General features: G+C 35.0%; 1 protein-coding gene across 1 annotated transcript; it reads right to left on the bottom strand.

Annotated features, from left to right (window-relative positions):
* Nucleotides 1-9658: 9658 nt before the first annotated feature.
* LOC114188291 lies at nucleotides 9659-10075 on the bottom strand. The gene has a single exon (XM_028076893.1). The coding sequence runs from the start codon at nucleotides 10073-10075 to the stop codon at nucleotides 9659-9661; it is 417 nt and encodes a 138-aa protein (XP_027932694.1).
* Nucleotides 10076-16884: the final 6809 nt, after the last annotated feature.

The following is a 16884-nucleotide window of genomic DNA, read 5'->3' as shown; positions in this document are numbered from 1 at the left end:
CAATGTATGGCGCAAAGTAGATCTCTCTATTTGATTCAACCATCCATGTTTGCAAATAAAGTTTGATGTGGTCATATGAGTTTCCCGAAGGTTGAATGGTTTGAGGTTCAATGAATCCATATACGGCAGATCGACCTTGGTCCACAATGAATCTATAATAAATCTATATACATAAAATAAAAATTAATGCAACAATAATATTGAAAAGTCAAATACAATTAGTCCAATTTTACAAATAACAATAAATATAATTTTATTCGTAATTTTACAAATATTATTATAAAAATTCAATTAAAAAAAGAAATAGGCCAAAAAAACTAAAAAAAATAGTTTAAGATAAAAATTATAATTGCAAATAAAAAAATACAAGCAATTACATACATACAATGAAAAAGAGATAACAAGCAAAATAATCTCAAAACGATGCAAATGGGGATGGAAACGCATAATATTCGGTTGAAAACGCTTAAAATCAATCCACAATCAAATACCAACTAGTTTGGTGGTGAAAAATGTTCGAAACTCACATAGAGGAGGTCAGAATAATGGTCACCGATGGGAAGGATCGCAAAACACTGCAAATGAGGATGAAAACGGAAAATATTCGGTTCAAAATGCCTAAAATCAATCCATAATCAAATCTCAACAAGTTTGGTGGTGAAAAACGTTCAAAAATTACCTGGAGGAGCTCAGAATGGTGGTTGCTGACGGAGAAGCTTCGCGAAAAATTGGTGGCGCGATGAAACAATTAGGGTTTATGCATTTCGCGTAGAGAAAACCCAAAAATTGACGTCGGGGCTGCGTGGTCAGACGTTACTTAATGTCGGTGCAGAGGGGGTCAGACGTTAAATTAAGTCGGGGCAGAGTGGGTCAGACGTTAAATTAAGTCGGGGGCAGAGAGCTCAGATGTTAATTTTTACATAACGTCGGGGTACTATGGGTCAGACGTTAAATTACGTCTGTGTTGGAATGAACAAACGTTAAAAAAGTCAAATAATTTACAAAAATGTCACCGGTCATTTTTAACGTGGGACTTTTTCTGGACATACATTATATAGATGACGTTATAGGGCTTTTTTTGTGTTAGTGTACCCATACCTTCACAAGAAGAAAAACTAAAAAGGTATCTGAGGAAGAAAACATCCTGGAAGGATGACTTCTCATGGTCAGGTAAGTCAAAAACTTTTGTCAGTTATTAAATAAAAAACTTTTATAGGATTAGGATAGGTGTTAAGGATTGAAAAGACTTATCAAATAAGATCTACAGGAATTATCATGCATTAGACGTTTTTTAAAAGGGATATGATATAAGTGGGCTTCCTAATAAATTGTAAGGATTAACAACAAGGTTGACAAGAGAAAGCTTTAAAAGAAAGCGATGGAAAACTAAGGTATAAATGACTTAACAAATTAAGCATTAGATGACTTGGTTTTGACCATATGGAGCACTAGGTTTTCTAATCATTAGACGTTATATCTGTCATACTCGCTATGCATTATACTACCTAAGCAATTAGATGCTTTATGTATTTGACGACTTGAGCGTCAGATGCTGACATGTCTAGTTCATCAAACCTAGTAATACTTTTTCATTAAAAAATGAGTTCTCTTTGTTGAGGTGGCATAAGTGAGCTTTCGATCCAAAACCTTCTTAAAACCCTTTAGATTTTTCTTCTTCCGTAGCTTTCATTTGAACCCTCACGCAATCTCACATTCTTACAATTTCAAAACCTTTGTTGTTTTTTCCTGCAAAAAACCTTCACCCTCTTCACAAATGGCCTTCCCAAGTGATCTTCCTTTCTTCATAAAGTTTATTGAGTATTAAAAACCTGAAATTCGAGCATTCTCGTCAGTGAGCACTTTATGGACCCAAAGAGTTTGACAAATATGGATCAAGGTTCTTTGAGAATCTTGAAAAGTGTGGCATCAAAAGTTTCTTCTCAGACCATCAAAAGATCTATCCTAAAGTAATCAGGGATTCTAGAAGAACGCTAAGATTGTAGAAGACCACAACATTGTACCAATGTACTGGGATGTAATGTTGTGTTGAATCAAAACACCATCACACAAGCTAATGGGTGCGAAAGACTGATGAACTATTTTCATCTTGATTAGGAAATTTTTTACCTAGAATGTGGGGAAACTAAGAGTGTTTTTTATCGAAAACGCCATAAAGAGAAGAAGATAACACTGAGTGCAAACAATAAGTTGCTTTGTCCTATGGAACAAAATTTGGCACTTGCTTTGCATTAAGATTGTAATCCCTAAAGAATGATCAAGAAATCAGGTAAATCAATTGGCAAAGTACATCATGTATAATCTTCTCAAAGGTATTCCCTTCAACATACCTCATTTGCTACATCTAAATCTGCTAAAAACTATAAAGAGGATAGAAAGGGATATGTTATCAGCACAATACACAACATGACTCAACAAAGTATTATGAAAACATATAGTATATATTAAAATGTTCAAAATTAAAGGATTCAACACAGTAATTAAAGATAATTACTATCTGGAACAACCTCTACTTTCCATAGATAATATCAAGTTGACAAAGCTAAAGTTGACCTTGCAATATATAACTATAGAACCCTTGGATCAAGAGAAACTCATGCTTTATAGGGTGGAAAATTTCAGCCCTCCTCATATTTGTGCCTATGAAAGTTTGGAAGGTATTGAAGAACATGTGAGGAAGTTTGATAACATTATCGTTGACGCGATGAAATTAATACTACTTTTTCTATAACAACTTCAATATTGTTAAGAAAGTAGTCAACAAAATACAAAGGGTAAAGTAACCCAAAGTCGTCTCCCAACGAACACGGAATTGATTTTTAACAAATTAGTTCTTATAAAATATATACAAAAGAGTTAGTCAAATAAAATAATAAAAATATATGAGGATTAAGATAAAGAAGATAGAAATAGAAAAGATAAAAACAATAGTAAAGAAAATAGATTGATTCCATTGCTTTTTCAAAATAGATTCATCATCGGTTATCTAAAGATTATTGCACAATTAATTATTGTGGTTGATTTACAAATTAATCAATGTAAAGTCTCAATTAATTTGTTGGCGTTCTCACTTTTAACCAAAGTACAATCTCAATTAAAAATGAGAACTTTTAGATTATTCACAGTAAATTCAACCAAAGTACAATCTCAATCAAATTTTACTATGCCTAATCATGTCTATTCTTTTATCTCCTCACCAAATAAAAAACTTAATTAATCAAAGTAAAGTCTCAATTAATTTTAGTTAGAGTAAATACCTTTAATCAAAGTAAAGTCTCAATTATTGGTAAAAACTCATTCAATCACATGACAGTTTCTAAATAAAATCAAAGTAAAGTCTCAATTAAATTTAAAAACCCTTGAACTCATATGATCAACATGCATATAAATTTAAAATCATTACTTTTTATGTGACTCAAAGATAAAAGACATAGATGAATGAAAACCTCAACAATAATAAAAAGAACAAAGAAATTATTTCATTCTAACCTCAGAATCCATAATAAAATTATAATAGAATCAACCCAAGAAGTTTAGCACTCCATAAAACACAAAATAAAATAAAAATAGAAAAAGAAAGGAGAGAGAAAGAAATTAGGCCCCCTTAAAGGTTCCTAAATTCCGAAGTGTCGAGCTTGTCTTTTTTCCTACTCCCATGGTCTTTTTATATAAGACTTGAACTGGACTTTTCTGTTGCTAAAATCTCTCAAATATCTTTTAAAATAAAGATAAAAATAAATATTTAAAAATATTTGGAGAGATATATTTGACAAATATAGTTGGTTGATAAATATCAATATCTAATATAATTAAATAAATAAATTACTTAAAGATATATGATAAATTATCACCAATTAATATTTGTATTAATTTTCCAAATCAACCATTTGCAATCTCCTTAAATTATCTTCTAAATAATCCAATATCTTCAAGATATATTTGTTTGTTGTGGATCTAAAAAGATTTAAGAAGATCTTGTCATATTTAAAAAGATTTGGTAGTTATTATCTTTTAATATTTTATGATTTAATTAAATAAGATAATTATTTAAAAATATTAAATAAAATATCTAAAGATATATTTTTACCAAATTATCTTCTATCATAAAGATAAAGAAAACCGCAGAGTCCAATTTTTTTGTTGCTCTCTTCTTGGTTTAGCCAAACTTCTTCACTTTTTCAAGCTTTTCTTGCCGTCTTCATGCAATGCTTGGCTTGGATTTTTGTGATTTTGATAATTTCTTATTCTTGGATTTATCTTTAAGGTGTCATGAAGCTTTAAGCAATTTATTTCCACACCTCCATGAGCTAAACTTAGTTGCAACTGCACTAACACACCTCAAAATATCCAAAGAACATTTATGCAACTAAAAAGCTATTTTTAACATGTTTTTTGTATCTCATGCTCAATAAACCCAATTATAAGAAATCTCAATTAAATCAATCTTTAAGCACACAAATTCAATTAAATACCCATGATTAAATATTAAATGAGGAAAAAAATACGCACTCATCAAAGTTGAAAAAGGAACAACAGAAAATTGGATGAAAGAAGTTCAGAATATTTCTCTACTTCCATAGTAGCTAACATTCTTCATATAATGAAGTATACCTTGTGAGCATGATTGTACTATCTTGCAAGAGAGATTGTTTTGTTCAATGTAATTGTGAATTCTTTATCTAAGGGGGAGATTTAGAAGAGGTTAAAATCATTATAACCTTGAGAGGTTTATACTAGTGCTTAGTAGAGAGGGTTAAACTCGTGATACGTGGAGAGGTTGATACTTGTTGTTAGCTGGAGAGGTTGATACTCCTGTTGGACATAGCCTCAAGTAGAGGTGAACTAGTATAAATCCTTGTGTGCATTCTTCTTTACCTTGTTCTCTAATTTATTTATTGGGTTAATAATGTTTATGGTCACTCAACTATAATGCAAAATTGGAATTGTTCCCTACTCGAAACTTCTATTTTGTTTGGTCCTTGAACATTAGAAAGAAATGGATTTAATCCCTCCCACATAATGGCGTTATATTTTGTCTGATGTGACAAACGACGTTCCATTAAGACATGTGACATGTTGAAATGTCCTTTGACATGTGTTCTCCATGTGACAAAAACTAATTTTGTGAATTAAATAAATTTAAAAAAAAATTGTATTTTGCAACAGTTTCCATTCTTCTTCTTCTTCATCTTCCTCTTTATTCCACACAATAACCATCATTTTCATCTTCTTCACACAAGAACCTCCATTTGCATTCTACCATCTTCAAATTTCTAGGTCTTTCAATATTTTGACTTACGATCGGGTCCCACTTCGGGCTCCATTGTCTTTATAGATTGAATCATTAAAAGAGCACCTCATGTGGAGTCTGAACCAAAAAGCCTATTCGACCACAATAAAAAAGCTAACTTTTCACCACTCCCGCCTTCCAGTAGTTTAACACCCTTCAAATGTCTCTCATTTTCTCCATTTCAACTCTGACCAAAACCCTTAATTTACTCCTTTAGAACCATCATAAACAAAGGTAAAATCAATACATAAATACAAACCCACTTCACATATAATTAAAATATGTGTCAACATAACAAGAAATTAATTTATTTTTTGAAAAACATCATGCCTTTTAAAGCCCACCCATATAATTCTGACTCATTATCTTTGTTGCTTAAAGCTCTTGCCCTCCCACCACTCTCTTTATCCTCTCTCTCTCTCTCTCTCTCCCCGAAACCCCATCAATGTCAAAGCAATCTTCGTAGAACCTAGCACGTCCAATTCCACATGATCCAATTAGCTCACATCGTGGTTGAAGCCTCCAAATAGCCAAAAGTCGCCACCCAAATGCACATCAACAAAGGACCGACACACAAAGATGGATGGTTATGGCCTATAATCATTTCATTTTTCTTTGGTCCTTTCTACTCTAAAGAGTATGAAGATGGTGGTATGTGAATGAAGGTTTTTGTGCGACAGAGACAAAGATGGTAATTGCTATATGGAGTACAGGGAAAGATGAAAAGGACGAAAAAGGCAACCTGTTACAACAAAAAATAAACATTTTTTAAAAATATTCAATTTAATTCATAAATAGGTTTTTCCACATGGATAACATGTGTTAACATGTCATACGTGTAACATCCCGGTCAGATATTACTAATTTCAATAAAATAAAATAAAATAGTTAATAAAGATGCATTAATTTACACTACTTTTTCCCAAAAACGAGGGAAAATGAAAACATTTATTAACTTGCTTATAATTCAAAATCCACAAAATATAAATGTTAACTACAAGTTCCAAGTCTAATAAAATATGTTTACAAAAACTTTAAAATTCATAAAGCAATGAACTCCAAAAAAGTTTTCCCCAACTAGTCCCTCTCAGGCTCTATGCCTCACCAGAACCACCTGCAACATCATCTGCTCTTGTGTAACGAATTACATGATCGTCGTCAAACACAAGTAGATAGGGTTAGCTAATAGATATATATATATGTATATATATATATATGTATATATATATATATATGTATATATATATATATACATATATATATATATACATATATATATATATATATACATACATCCATCAAAGGAACTTTATCCCTTGATTCCATACCACATGGCCGCCACCATGTTTCCATGTTCTATGTCTTTAGATGATAACCTCAAGATACATTTTTTTGCCACCACCTACAAGCCACAACTTGTAGAACACGTGCGAGAAAACATGCTCTGGACCACACTCCGTAACACCAGGTAGAGTTCCCAATACGAACCATAGTTCGTACTTTTGACACAAGATTAGCACATCACTGGCCATAACCTGTAATTGCTCAATTGAGTTGAGACTCTCTGTGTGAGCCACAACTCGCACACTCACACCAGTAACACTCACCAATCCGAGCCACAACTCAAGGAATGCTTGTGTTCATTTGCCATCTCGAGCCACAACTCAAGAGATGTCATTCCGAGCCACAACTCAAGGAATGCCATGTGTTTACCCTCTATCCCGAGCCACAACTCAAGAGATACCATTCTGAGCCACAACTCAAGGAATGATCTAGCAAGTCCATCTTTAAGGTATCACCGAAAGCCTTGTACACCACGCACATCCATGTATACAAGCATCCTGCCCCCTGCTTGGCCATACCATTCTCGACACAACTTAAGGAATGCCACGTGTTTACTCTCTCATCCATGTCAAAAATAACTTTGGTAAAAAGGAACTTATTTCGCATAAGCTAAGATTCGAACACACAACCACCTAATTACAATTCAACCAATTCATGTTTCATGATAATTCTATACATCTATGATTATATTATCATTCATCATATTCAAGCATATTATTATTAAAATGATAAACAATTAAAATAACACACAAATGGCATACATGGGACACGAACCCAAGTCCTCTCAAGATAACCAAGTACTCTCAACCAATTGACGTAGTACTATTCCACATCATAGTTCCAACATTAATTACCATAAAGGTTTCCACTATTCCACTATCAGAAGATCCACCAATAATATCCCGAACAACTTTCACTGAATAGGTTCCTCTTCTGCTCATGCAACAGGTAGATATGAAAGAAAAATATGAAAGGAGTGAGGTCTTTATAAGCCTTAAATATCAATCTTAATTAAAACATTGTACAATCATAATTATTTCTTTCTCAAGAATATTAGCCAGTTATCGGCCCACAAAAGAGATATATACTCACTACCTAACCTTGGCAATGCCGAGCAGGTATCAGATAGTCCCAAGTTTGGCCTATGAATATCCTAGTCCAGTGCACTATTCTGAACTATCCAGATATTCACCTACTTGGTAAAACTTCCTTAGACCCCACCATGGTCCCTGCATTTCATCCCACAATGTACCAAACTGTGACTTCCCAAATACAAACACTTTGACACTGGTTTAATCTCAACTTATTGAAACCAGACTTAACTCTTACTTAACTGACATACTCTTGGATATTTTCAAAGGTCATAAAATGGGATGACTATCAAATTATGTCATTGTATAAACTATACACAAAGAATATAAACAACGATAAATGTACATGCAATTTTCTTCCATTCAAGCTCATTGAATAAAATAATATTTACTTTCACTTCACATTTTTTTTAATTATAAAATAGTGATAAAATAAGAATCAAATGAAGAACTTTAAATAAATAATTAGATAAGGATTATAATATTATAAATAAATATAATAATAAAAATATAAATTAAACAGGACCAGCGTGTAACTGGAGATATATTAATTAAAATAAATAAACATGATTAGTTCATAACCACAGATAAATAAAATAAAATAGGATCAGTGCGAAACTGGAGATAAAATAAAATACAATAAATAAACAGGACCAGTGCATAACTGAAGATTAAATAAAATAAAATAAATAAACAAGACTAGTGCATAATTGGAGATAAATTAAATAAAATAAATAAATAGGACTAGTGCATAATTGGAGATAAATTAAATAAAATAAATAAACAGGATCAGTGCATAACTGGAGATAAATAAAATAAATAAATAAACAGGACCAGTGCATAACTGGAGATAAATAAAATAAAATAAATAAATAGGACCAGTGCAAATCTAGAGATAAAATAAAATAAATAAATAGGACCAATGAATAACTAGAGATTAAATAAAATAAATAAAGAGGACCAATGCATAATTAGAGATAAATTAAAATAGGTAAATAGGATCAGTATACAACTGAAGATAAATTAAATAAATATAAGATGATAGTAAATGAAAATAAGTTAAAGGGAAGTAAATAAAATAATATATGATTCAAAATAAATAAGAGATTAATATAACACCCATGATTTTATCAAGATTAATATAAAAAGAGCTTAACCTCACCCCCCCTTACCTTATTAGTTAGAGGTACACACTAGTAATACTTCTAGAAGACCAAGATCTCTTTCAAATGTTTTGCTCCAACTTTTTCTCTCTATTTCTTTCTCTCTTTCTCTCTCTTCCCTTCTTTCTTTCTCACTTAACTCACCCTTTCTTTAATTCTTTCTACAATTTTCTCTTTCATGCCATTCTTTTATAAGCAAACCATGTGCAATTTCATTAATGCTAAGATTCTCTTCATTATTAAAGAGATAAGCTTCATGCATTTTTTTTTCTCTTACGTAATCATCATTTGCTCATTTCTTTCTTTCTCTTTCCTATCACATTCACACATACTTAGGTTCAAAGTGATTATTGCATGCATTAAATGCAATCTTATCACTTCTTATTCTCATATTCCTATATTCTTATCTTCTTCTTTTTACTTTATTTATTTATTTTTTCTTTCTTATCTCTTAGATTTAATATTAGAAGATTCCTTTATTATTTTTTTTAACTTATATATCTATGTATTAGTAATTTATATATATTTTTTGATAATATATATATATATATATATATATTTTGTTGTAGTCATTTATTATTATTTTTATTTTACTTATTCTTAATGTTTCTTAAAAACTACTTAATTCATTTCTCAATGTTCAAACTATATCTAGATATAATACAAAACACTAATAAAAACACATGATTTTCTAACTCTTATATTTAGAGTGAAGATAAAGTAAATAATATAATTTATTAAAAGTAGGGATGTTACACTCCCCATGGCGATGAACTTAGTTGGATGAACTTTTTCTCTAACAGATCCTCTATCTTCTTCTTCAGCTCAACTAATTCTACCGGTGCCATTCTATACGGTGTCACGGATACTGGGCTAGCTTCAGGGATGGTATCAATGGTGAAATCGACATCCCTACTTGGCGATAATCCAAGCACTTCATTTGGGAAAAAATTGACATACTTGTCTACCATTGGAATGCTTCTAATTTGCTCAGTTGTGCTCTTCTTTTCCGCTTGAGCCACTATCATGAAGCAAGTAGCTCCAACTTCCATCTCTTTCAGCGCTTTTTGAGTCAATATCAACTCGAGTCCTTCTATCTCTAGGAATATCACTTTGTGCCATCCATAATCAATAACAATATGGTTGCTTGACAGCCTGTCCATCCCCATAATCACATCAAGTCCCTCCAAAGGCAAGTAGATGAGATTCACCTTGAACCTGCGGCCTTCCACTTTTATAGGGTATCCCACACATGTAACATCTCGACCAGATATTACGGATTTAAATAATAAAATAAAGAAATAAATAATAAAACTTCATTTATTATAACTTATGTTCCCAAAACGAGGGAAAATTAAAACTGTATAGTAGTAATACATTATCTCAAAACCTCTACTATAATTGAAACATAAAATCCATAATAAAAACCAAGTTTAATAATATAAAATATTACAATTGTTCTAAAACATAATAAAAACTCTGATAAAAATTCTTCTCCCAAGACTTGCCCCGCTCCGTCTCTAGGCCTCACCAGATTCACTTGCAATATCATCTGCTCCCGTGTACCAAACACAAGCAGATAGGGTGAGCTAACAAATTCCACATATATATAAATATTGCACAGTTATATATATCACATAATCACACCAAAGGAATCTATTCCTTTGATCCCATACCACATGGCAACTACTATAATAATCGTGTTCTACGTCTTATAGCGATTTCCTCAAGATGTCTTATTGCCATACCTATCGGCCACAACCGATAGAGCACGTGCGGGAAACCATGCTATGGATCATACACAGTAACGCTGGGTGGAGTTCCCATATACGAACATAGTTCGTAACGTCCCAAGACTACCAAACTCGTCAACTAATTACTGAGGAGGGCAATCCATCCGGAGCCATCCGTACTGGCCATAACCAGCACACTCACACAGGCAACACTCGCCAACCCGACACACAACTTAAGAGTTCCTTGTGTTCATCTGCTATCTCGAGCCACAACTCAAGGGACGTCATTACGGGCCACAACAATGGTCCAACAAGCTATTTTAAACTATTTCTGGCAGATGGTTCCTCTATAGGAACCCTAAATTGCCTAAAAGAGGAAAGAATCGTCTGGCCGTAGTTCATCGCCGACCAGACAATTTCTGGAAATTTCCCAGAACCACAACTTTAGTTGGAATACAACAATTCATACATAATCATATCATACTTAGGATTGCAATCAAACTTAAAATAATCAACGCATGAAATTACTTTATTTAGCATGCCAATCGAATTTAAAATAAAGGTAACACGTAAGGTTACTCTATTTAGCATGGCAATCACAATTAAACATACAATTAACGTGTAAAAGCTCCCCTAACCTGGTTTCCTTGCTTAAAACGCAAATGCTAGAGCTCCCTCTTTGATCACCAATGGTCTCCTTAGCACCACCTCAATAAACCTCAATGCCAATTCAATGCATAACCATCAAACCAATTCATATTTCTTTATATTTAATATAATTCTATGATTACATTATCACTCAACATGATCATGCATATTATTAAAAATAATAATAAATTAAACAACATACAATTGGCATACATAGGACTTGAACTCAAGTCCTCTCACACCATCAAGTACTCTCAACCATTTGAGCTAATACTTTTCCACATCATATAAATAAATAATTAATGCCTTAAAAGCTCCCACTACCCGCATTTATTAATTATTTATTTATTTAATTATTTAATTTTTCACGGGTCTTACATTTTCCCCACCTTAAAAAAATTTTGTCCTCGAAAATTGAGCTCACCTAGGAATAAAAGGTAGATAGGATTGCCTCAACTTCCTTTATCTTGAAATTCTCCCTTCCTGGTGCCTACCCTTTTATTTTATCCTTCACCTCATATGTTTCCTCACTTTTCCTTCTGACCTTATCCCTATATTAAGTTGTAGTATCAATTTAACTCTTCCACTCTACTGCACACACATGCGCTGACACCTCTCCTTGTTCTAACTTTTAAATTCAATTTCTCTTACCAAAATTGTAGTGTTAGCCCTAAGAACTTATCCTTGAAAATAGCTTTGCCAAACACATTGATTCTGAGTTTCGACTTCACTTTTTAGGCTTAAACAAACCAACTTATTTTTCCTTGCCTATCGAGATATCCTTATGCATACTTGAATCTTTGATAAAGAGATTTTCTCAAAGGCCCTACCCAAGTCTTGCAGAACAAACAGATCAAGTTTGACCTTGATTTTGTAGTCAACCACTACAGATAACACACACATATCACAAAAAAAAACTCAACCTATCACTTTTTTCTCTTTTACTGAAACCTTTAGAATTAAGAGAGGAAACTATCTCAAATATAGTCATGAGTGTGCACCCTCATCACTCTACCAAGACATTTTCTGTTCTTAATACTTCCAGTTCATAAGTTCCTTTCCTGCGCACCAACGCTTCTTGAAAAGAACCTCTCCCGTTGCGCACCAACGCATCGGGAAAGACAAGTAATACCCCTTACCTGCTTGCCAAAACCCGGTAAGAGCATTACTTTCCTTAGGTCTTATAAGCAACTACCCTTGCCTACTCACCAAAACCCAGCAAGAGTATCACTCTTACCTACTCACCAAAACCCAGTGAGAGCGCTGCTTCTACTAAGACCCGTAAGCAACAACTCTTGCCTACTCATCAAAACCTAGCAAAAATATCACCCTTACCTGCTCACCAAAACCCGGTTTGAGCGTTGCCTCCCTTGAGACTCACAAACAATAACCCTTGCCTGCTCACCAAAACCCGGCAAGAGCCCACCCCTTACCTGCTCACCAAAACCCGGTAAGAGTGTTGTTTTCCCTAAGCCTTATAAACACAACTCTTGTTTGTTCAACAAAACCCGACAAGAGCCTCACCCTTACCTGTTCACCAAAACCCGGTAAGAGTGTCATTTTTTTTTAAGCCTCACAAGCAACATTTCTTGCCTGCTCAACAAAACCTAGCAAAGACACTGTTTCTAAGCTTAGACATATAGAGTTAAGCACTAGAACTTAGCTACAACACACAAGTTACACCTGAAACGCGTCAAGCTCACTCCCCAAGGCACAAAAATCTTTTGAAAACCATTGCTCTAATACCAAATGTAACATCTCGACCGGATATTACGGATTTAAATAATAAAATAAAGAAATAAATAATAACACTTCATTTATTATAACTTATGTTCCCAAAACGTGAGAAAATTAAAATCGTATAGTAGTAATAAATAATCTCAAAACCTCTACTATAACTGAAACATAAAATCCATAATAAAAACCAAGTTTAATAATATAAAATATTACAACTGTTCCAAAACATAATAAAAACTTTGATAAAAATCTTCTCCCAAAACTAGCCCCGCTCCATCTCTAGGCCTTACCAGATCCACCTGCAATATCATCTGCTCACAGGTATCGCGTACACGATCATCGCCAAACACAAGCAATTGGGTGACCTAACAAATTCCATATATATATATATATATATATATATATATATATATATATATATTGCACAGTTATATATATCACACAATCACACCAAAGGAATCTATTCCTCTGATCCCATACCACATGGCCACTACCATAATAATTGTGTTCTACGTCTTATGGCAATTTCCTCAAGATGTCTTACTGCCATACCTATCGACCACAACCGATAGAGCACGTGCGGGAAACCATGCTACGGATCATACACCGTAACGCCAAGTGGAGTTCCCATATACGAACATAGTTCGTAACGTCCCAAGACTACCGAACTCGTCAGCTAATTACTAAGGAGGGCAATCCATCTGGAGCCATCCGTACTGGCCACAACCAGCACACTCACATCGGCAACACTCGCCAACCCAAGCCACAACTTAAGAGTTCCGCGTGTTCATCCGCTATCCCGAGCCACAACTCAAGGGACGTCATTCCGGGCCACAACCCAGAAAATGCCACATGCTTAACCCCTATCCCAAGCCACAACACAAGGAATACGTTCCGAGCCACAACTCAAGGAACACCAGCAAGACGACCTTTAAAGCATTACTAAAGCTTTGTAGATCACATACATCAAGAATAAGAATACCAATATTGCTACAATAAAATCGCCTAGACCATTAGGCGTTGCACGCTTCCAGACCGCATGGAGGGTGTGATGGGTCGAACCTTTGTTCACATTAAATATTTAACTTTTGGGAATTTAACATTATTTTCACGCATAAGAAATGATATTAGTTGCATCAAATTTGTTTAGATAATCTTAAGTTAAATAAGGCAACTAGAATTTAATTTAGGTCCTTAAGATTGTAAATAGTGAATATTTTAAGTCATAAAATAAGTCCCAAAATAAGAATTTTGGAGAGGAATAGTTCAGGTAATAAATGCACCCCCAATTTTCATGTTTACACCCCCCATTTTTCAATTGGACTATCTATTTCTGAAAAGAGAGATTTCTGGAGCTAACTACACTTCCAGTTTTCATGTTTACACCCCCTTCTGCAATTGGACTTTGTATTTCTGAAAAGGAATATTTCTGGACCTAACTACACCCTTAGTTTTCAGGTTTACACCCCCTTTTGTAATTGGACTTTTTATTTCTATTCTGCACCCCTTCTTTTTACTAATTTGCACCTCTAATGTCACTTAAGCTCCAGTCCACCAGATTACGCCACGTGGCAATCCTCCACTTACTAAATAACCAATGACAATTTTCCAGATCATCAATCCTCCACTAACTCAAATCACCAATCAATGTTTACCACGTCATCATCTCCTTCCCAACACAAACCCTAACCCTAATCTCTCATCCTCTCTCTATTTTGCACCAACCCACTCCGCAGCCGCCACCTCCATGGCCGCCACGAACACATCCGGCCACCGTTGCACACGCCAGAAAACAGCCACCACGTCGCACTGCCATTCGTTCGCCCCTCCACCCCCGTGCAACCGTGATGCCTTCGCTCTCCAAGACGAACGCTGCCGCTCTATCTGCGCACCACCATCTTCGACGTCTCCTGCTGCCACCCACCACTCGAGCTCATGCCGGAATCCATGGCTGCACCCTCTTCTCGCACGAGCTGCCAGAACCTCACCCGTATTCGGGAACACGAAGGTCGTCGCACCTTCTTCTTCCTACATCATCACACTGCCATCACTGTTCGCCTTCGCTCTGGAATCACCATAGTTGCACCGTCGAAGCGTCTCCGTTCTACACAACTTCGAGTTTGAGCGCGTCGCGACCTCTTGCGAACCTGCACCCCGTCAATGCGACAGCCACCGCAACAATGACCATGAACTCGCGGAACCACTCGCAAGGCCACCACCAACCTTCGTTGATCTCCTTCACCGTGAGGGAAACCACGATTCTGTGATGCAACGCAGAGCCTCCGCCATTCACGAACCTCTGATCTGTGGCCATAAGCACCACCACTGCCACAAGGATGCATGCCTAGTGCCGTCCACACCGCAACACCAGCGAAACGCGCCGCCGAACACATCCTCCATTGGAAAAATAGTGGCCACCCTCGGATCTGTGAAACGCACCTTGTGGCAACCCTCACGGTAGCCAAACCCTAATTGCGGAAAGGAAATCTAATTTGGGAGAGAGACTGCTCTGACACGTGGCAGCCTCTCGTTGGACAGTCAACAAGTCAGCATTGGTCAACCAGTCAACTTTGGGCAAAGTTTTGGTCAACAGTGGTCCAACAAGCTATTTTACACTATTTCTGGCAGGTGGTTCCTCTATAGGAACCCTAAATTGCCTAAAAGAGGAAAGAATCGTCTGGCGGCAGTTCATCGCCGACCAGACAATTTCTGGAAATTTCCTAGAACCACAACTTCAGTTGGAATACAACAACTCATACATAATCATACCATACTTAGCATGCCAATCAGACTTAAAATAATCAACGCATGAAATTACTTTATTTAGCATGCCAATCGAATTTAAAATAAAGGTAACATGTAAGGTTACTCTATTTAGCATGGCAATCAGAATTAAACATACAATTAACGCGTAAAAGCTCCCTTAACCTGGTTTCCTTGCTTAAAACGCAAATACTAGAACTTCCCCTTTGATCAACAATGCTCTCCTTTGCACCACCTCAATTTAGCTCCTCTAACTCACTTACTAATCATTATTTTTCCTTAATTTCGTGCACCCTACCATGCTCTCAAAAATCCAGCCTCCAAACCCCTATATTATCTCCCAATTTGTCATTTAATGGTGTCTTAATTAACAATAATGAAGGGAAAACGAAAATGACATTAAGACCAATTTTAATTGTCATTCAAAGTCACTTATGGATTGTTTTCCCAACCTCCCTTGGCTGCTCATTCATCTAGGGTTTTCTCCACCCTTTCACCTTCATGCCAAAACTAATTTTAGCAAAAAAATAAGTTTAATTTAGAATTCCCAAGGTTCGAACCCATGACCATGTCAATGCCAATTCAATGCATAACCATCAAACCAATTCATGTTTCTTGATATTTAATATAATTCTATGATTATATTATCACTCAACATGATCAAGCATATTATTAAATAATAATAAATTAAACAACACACAATTGGCATACATAGGACTTGAACTCAAGTGCTCTCACACCATCAAGTACTCTCAACCATTTGAGCTAATACTTTTCTACATCGTATAAATAAATAATTAATGCCTTAAAGGCTCCCACTACCCGCATTTATTAATTAATTAATTATTTAATTTTTCACGGGTCTTACAACACAAACTAAGTTGGTGGATACCTGTTCAGATGTTGGTGTCACGACTATCAACTCACACTCCAAATGGGGTACTACTAGCTAGAGGCTTCCTACAGACTCCTTGGATATGAATGAGTGAGTGGCTCCTCAATTAAATAACACCACCACACGCTGATTAAATAATAAACAAGAATCCTTCACCAAGTTACCTGATTGTGTCGCCTCAGTGTTAATCAGGGCAAACACT

Source organism: Vigna unguiculata, chromosome 6 (assembly GCF_004118075.2).
Source record: "Vigna unguiculata cultivar IT97K-499-35 chromosome 6, ASM411807v1, whole genome shotgun sequence".
NCBI lineage: Eukaryota > Viridiplantae > Streptophyta > Magnoliopsida > Fabales > Fabaceae > Vigna > Vigna unguiculata.
This window is presented reverse-complemented; position numbering and strand designations above follow the sequence as displayed.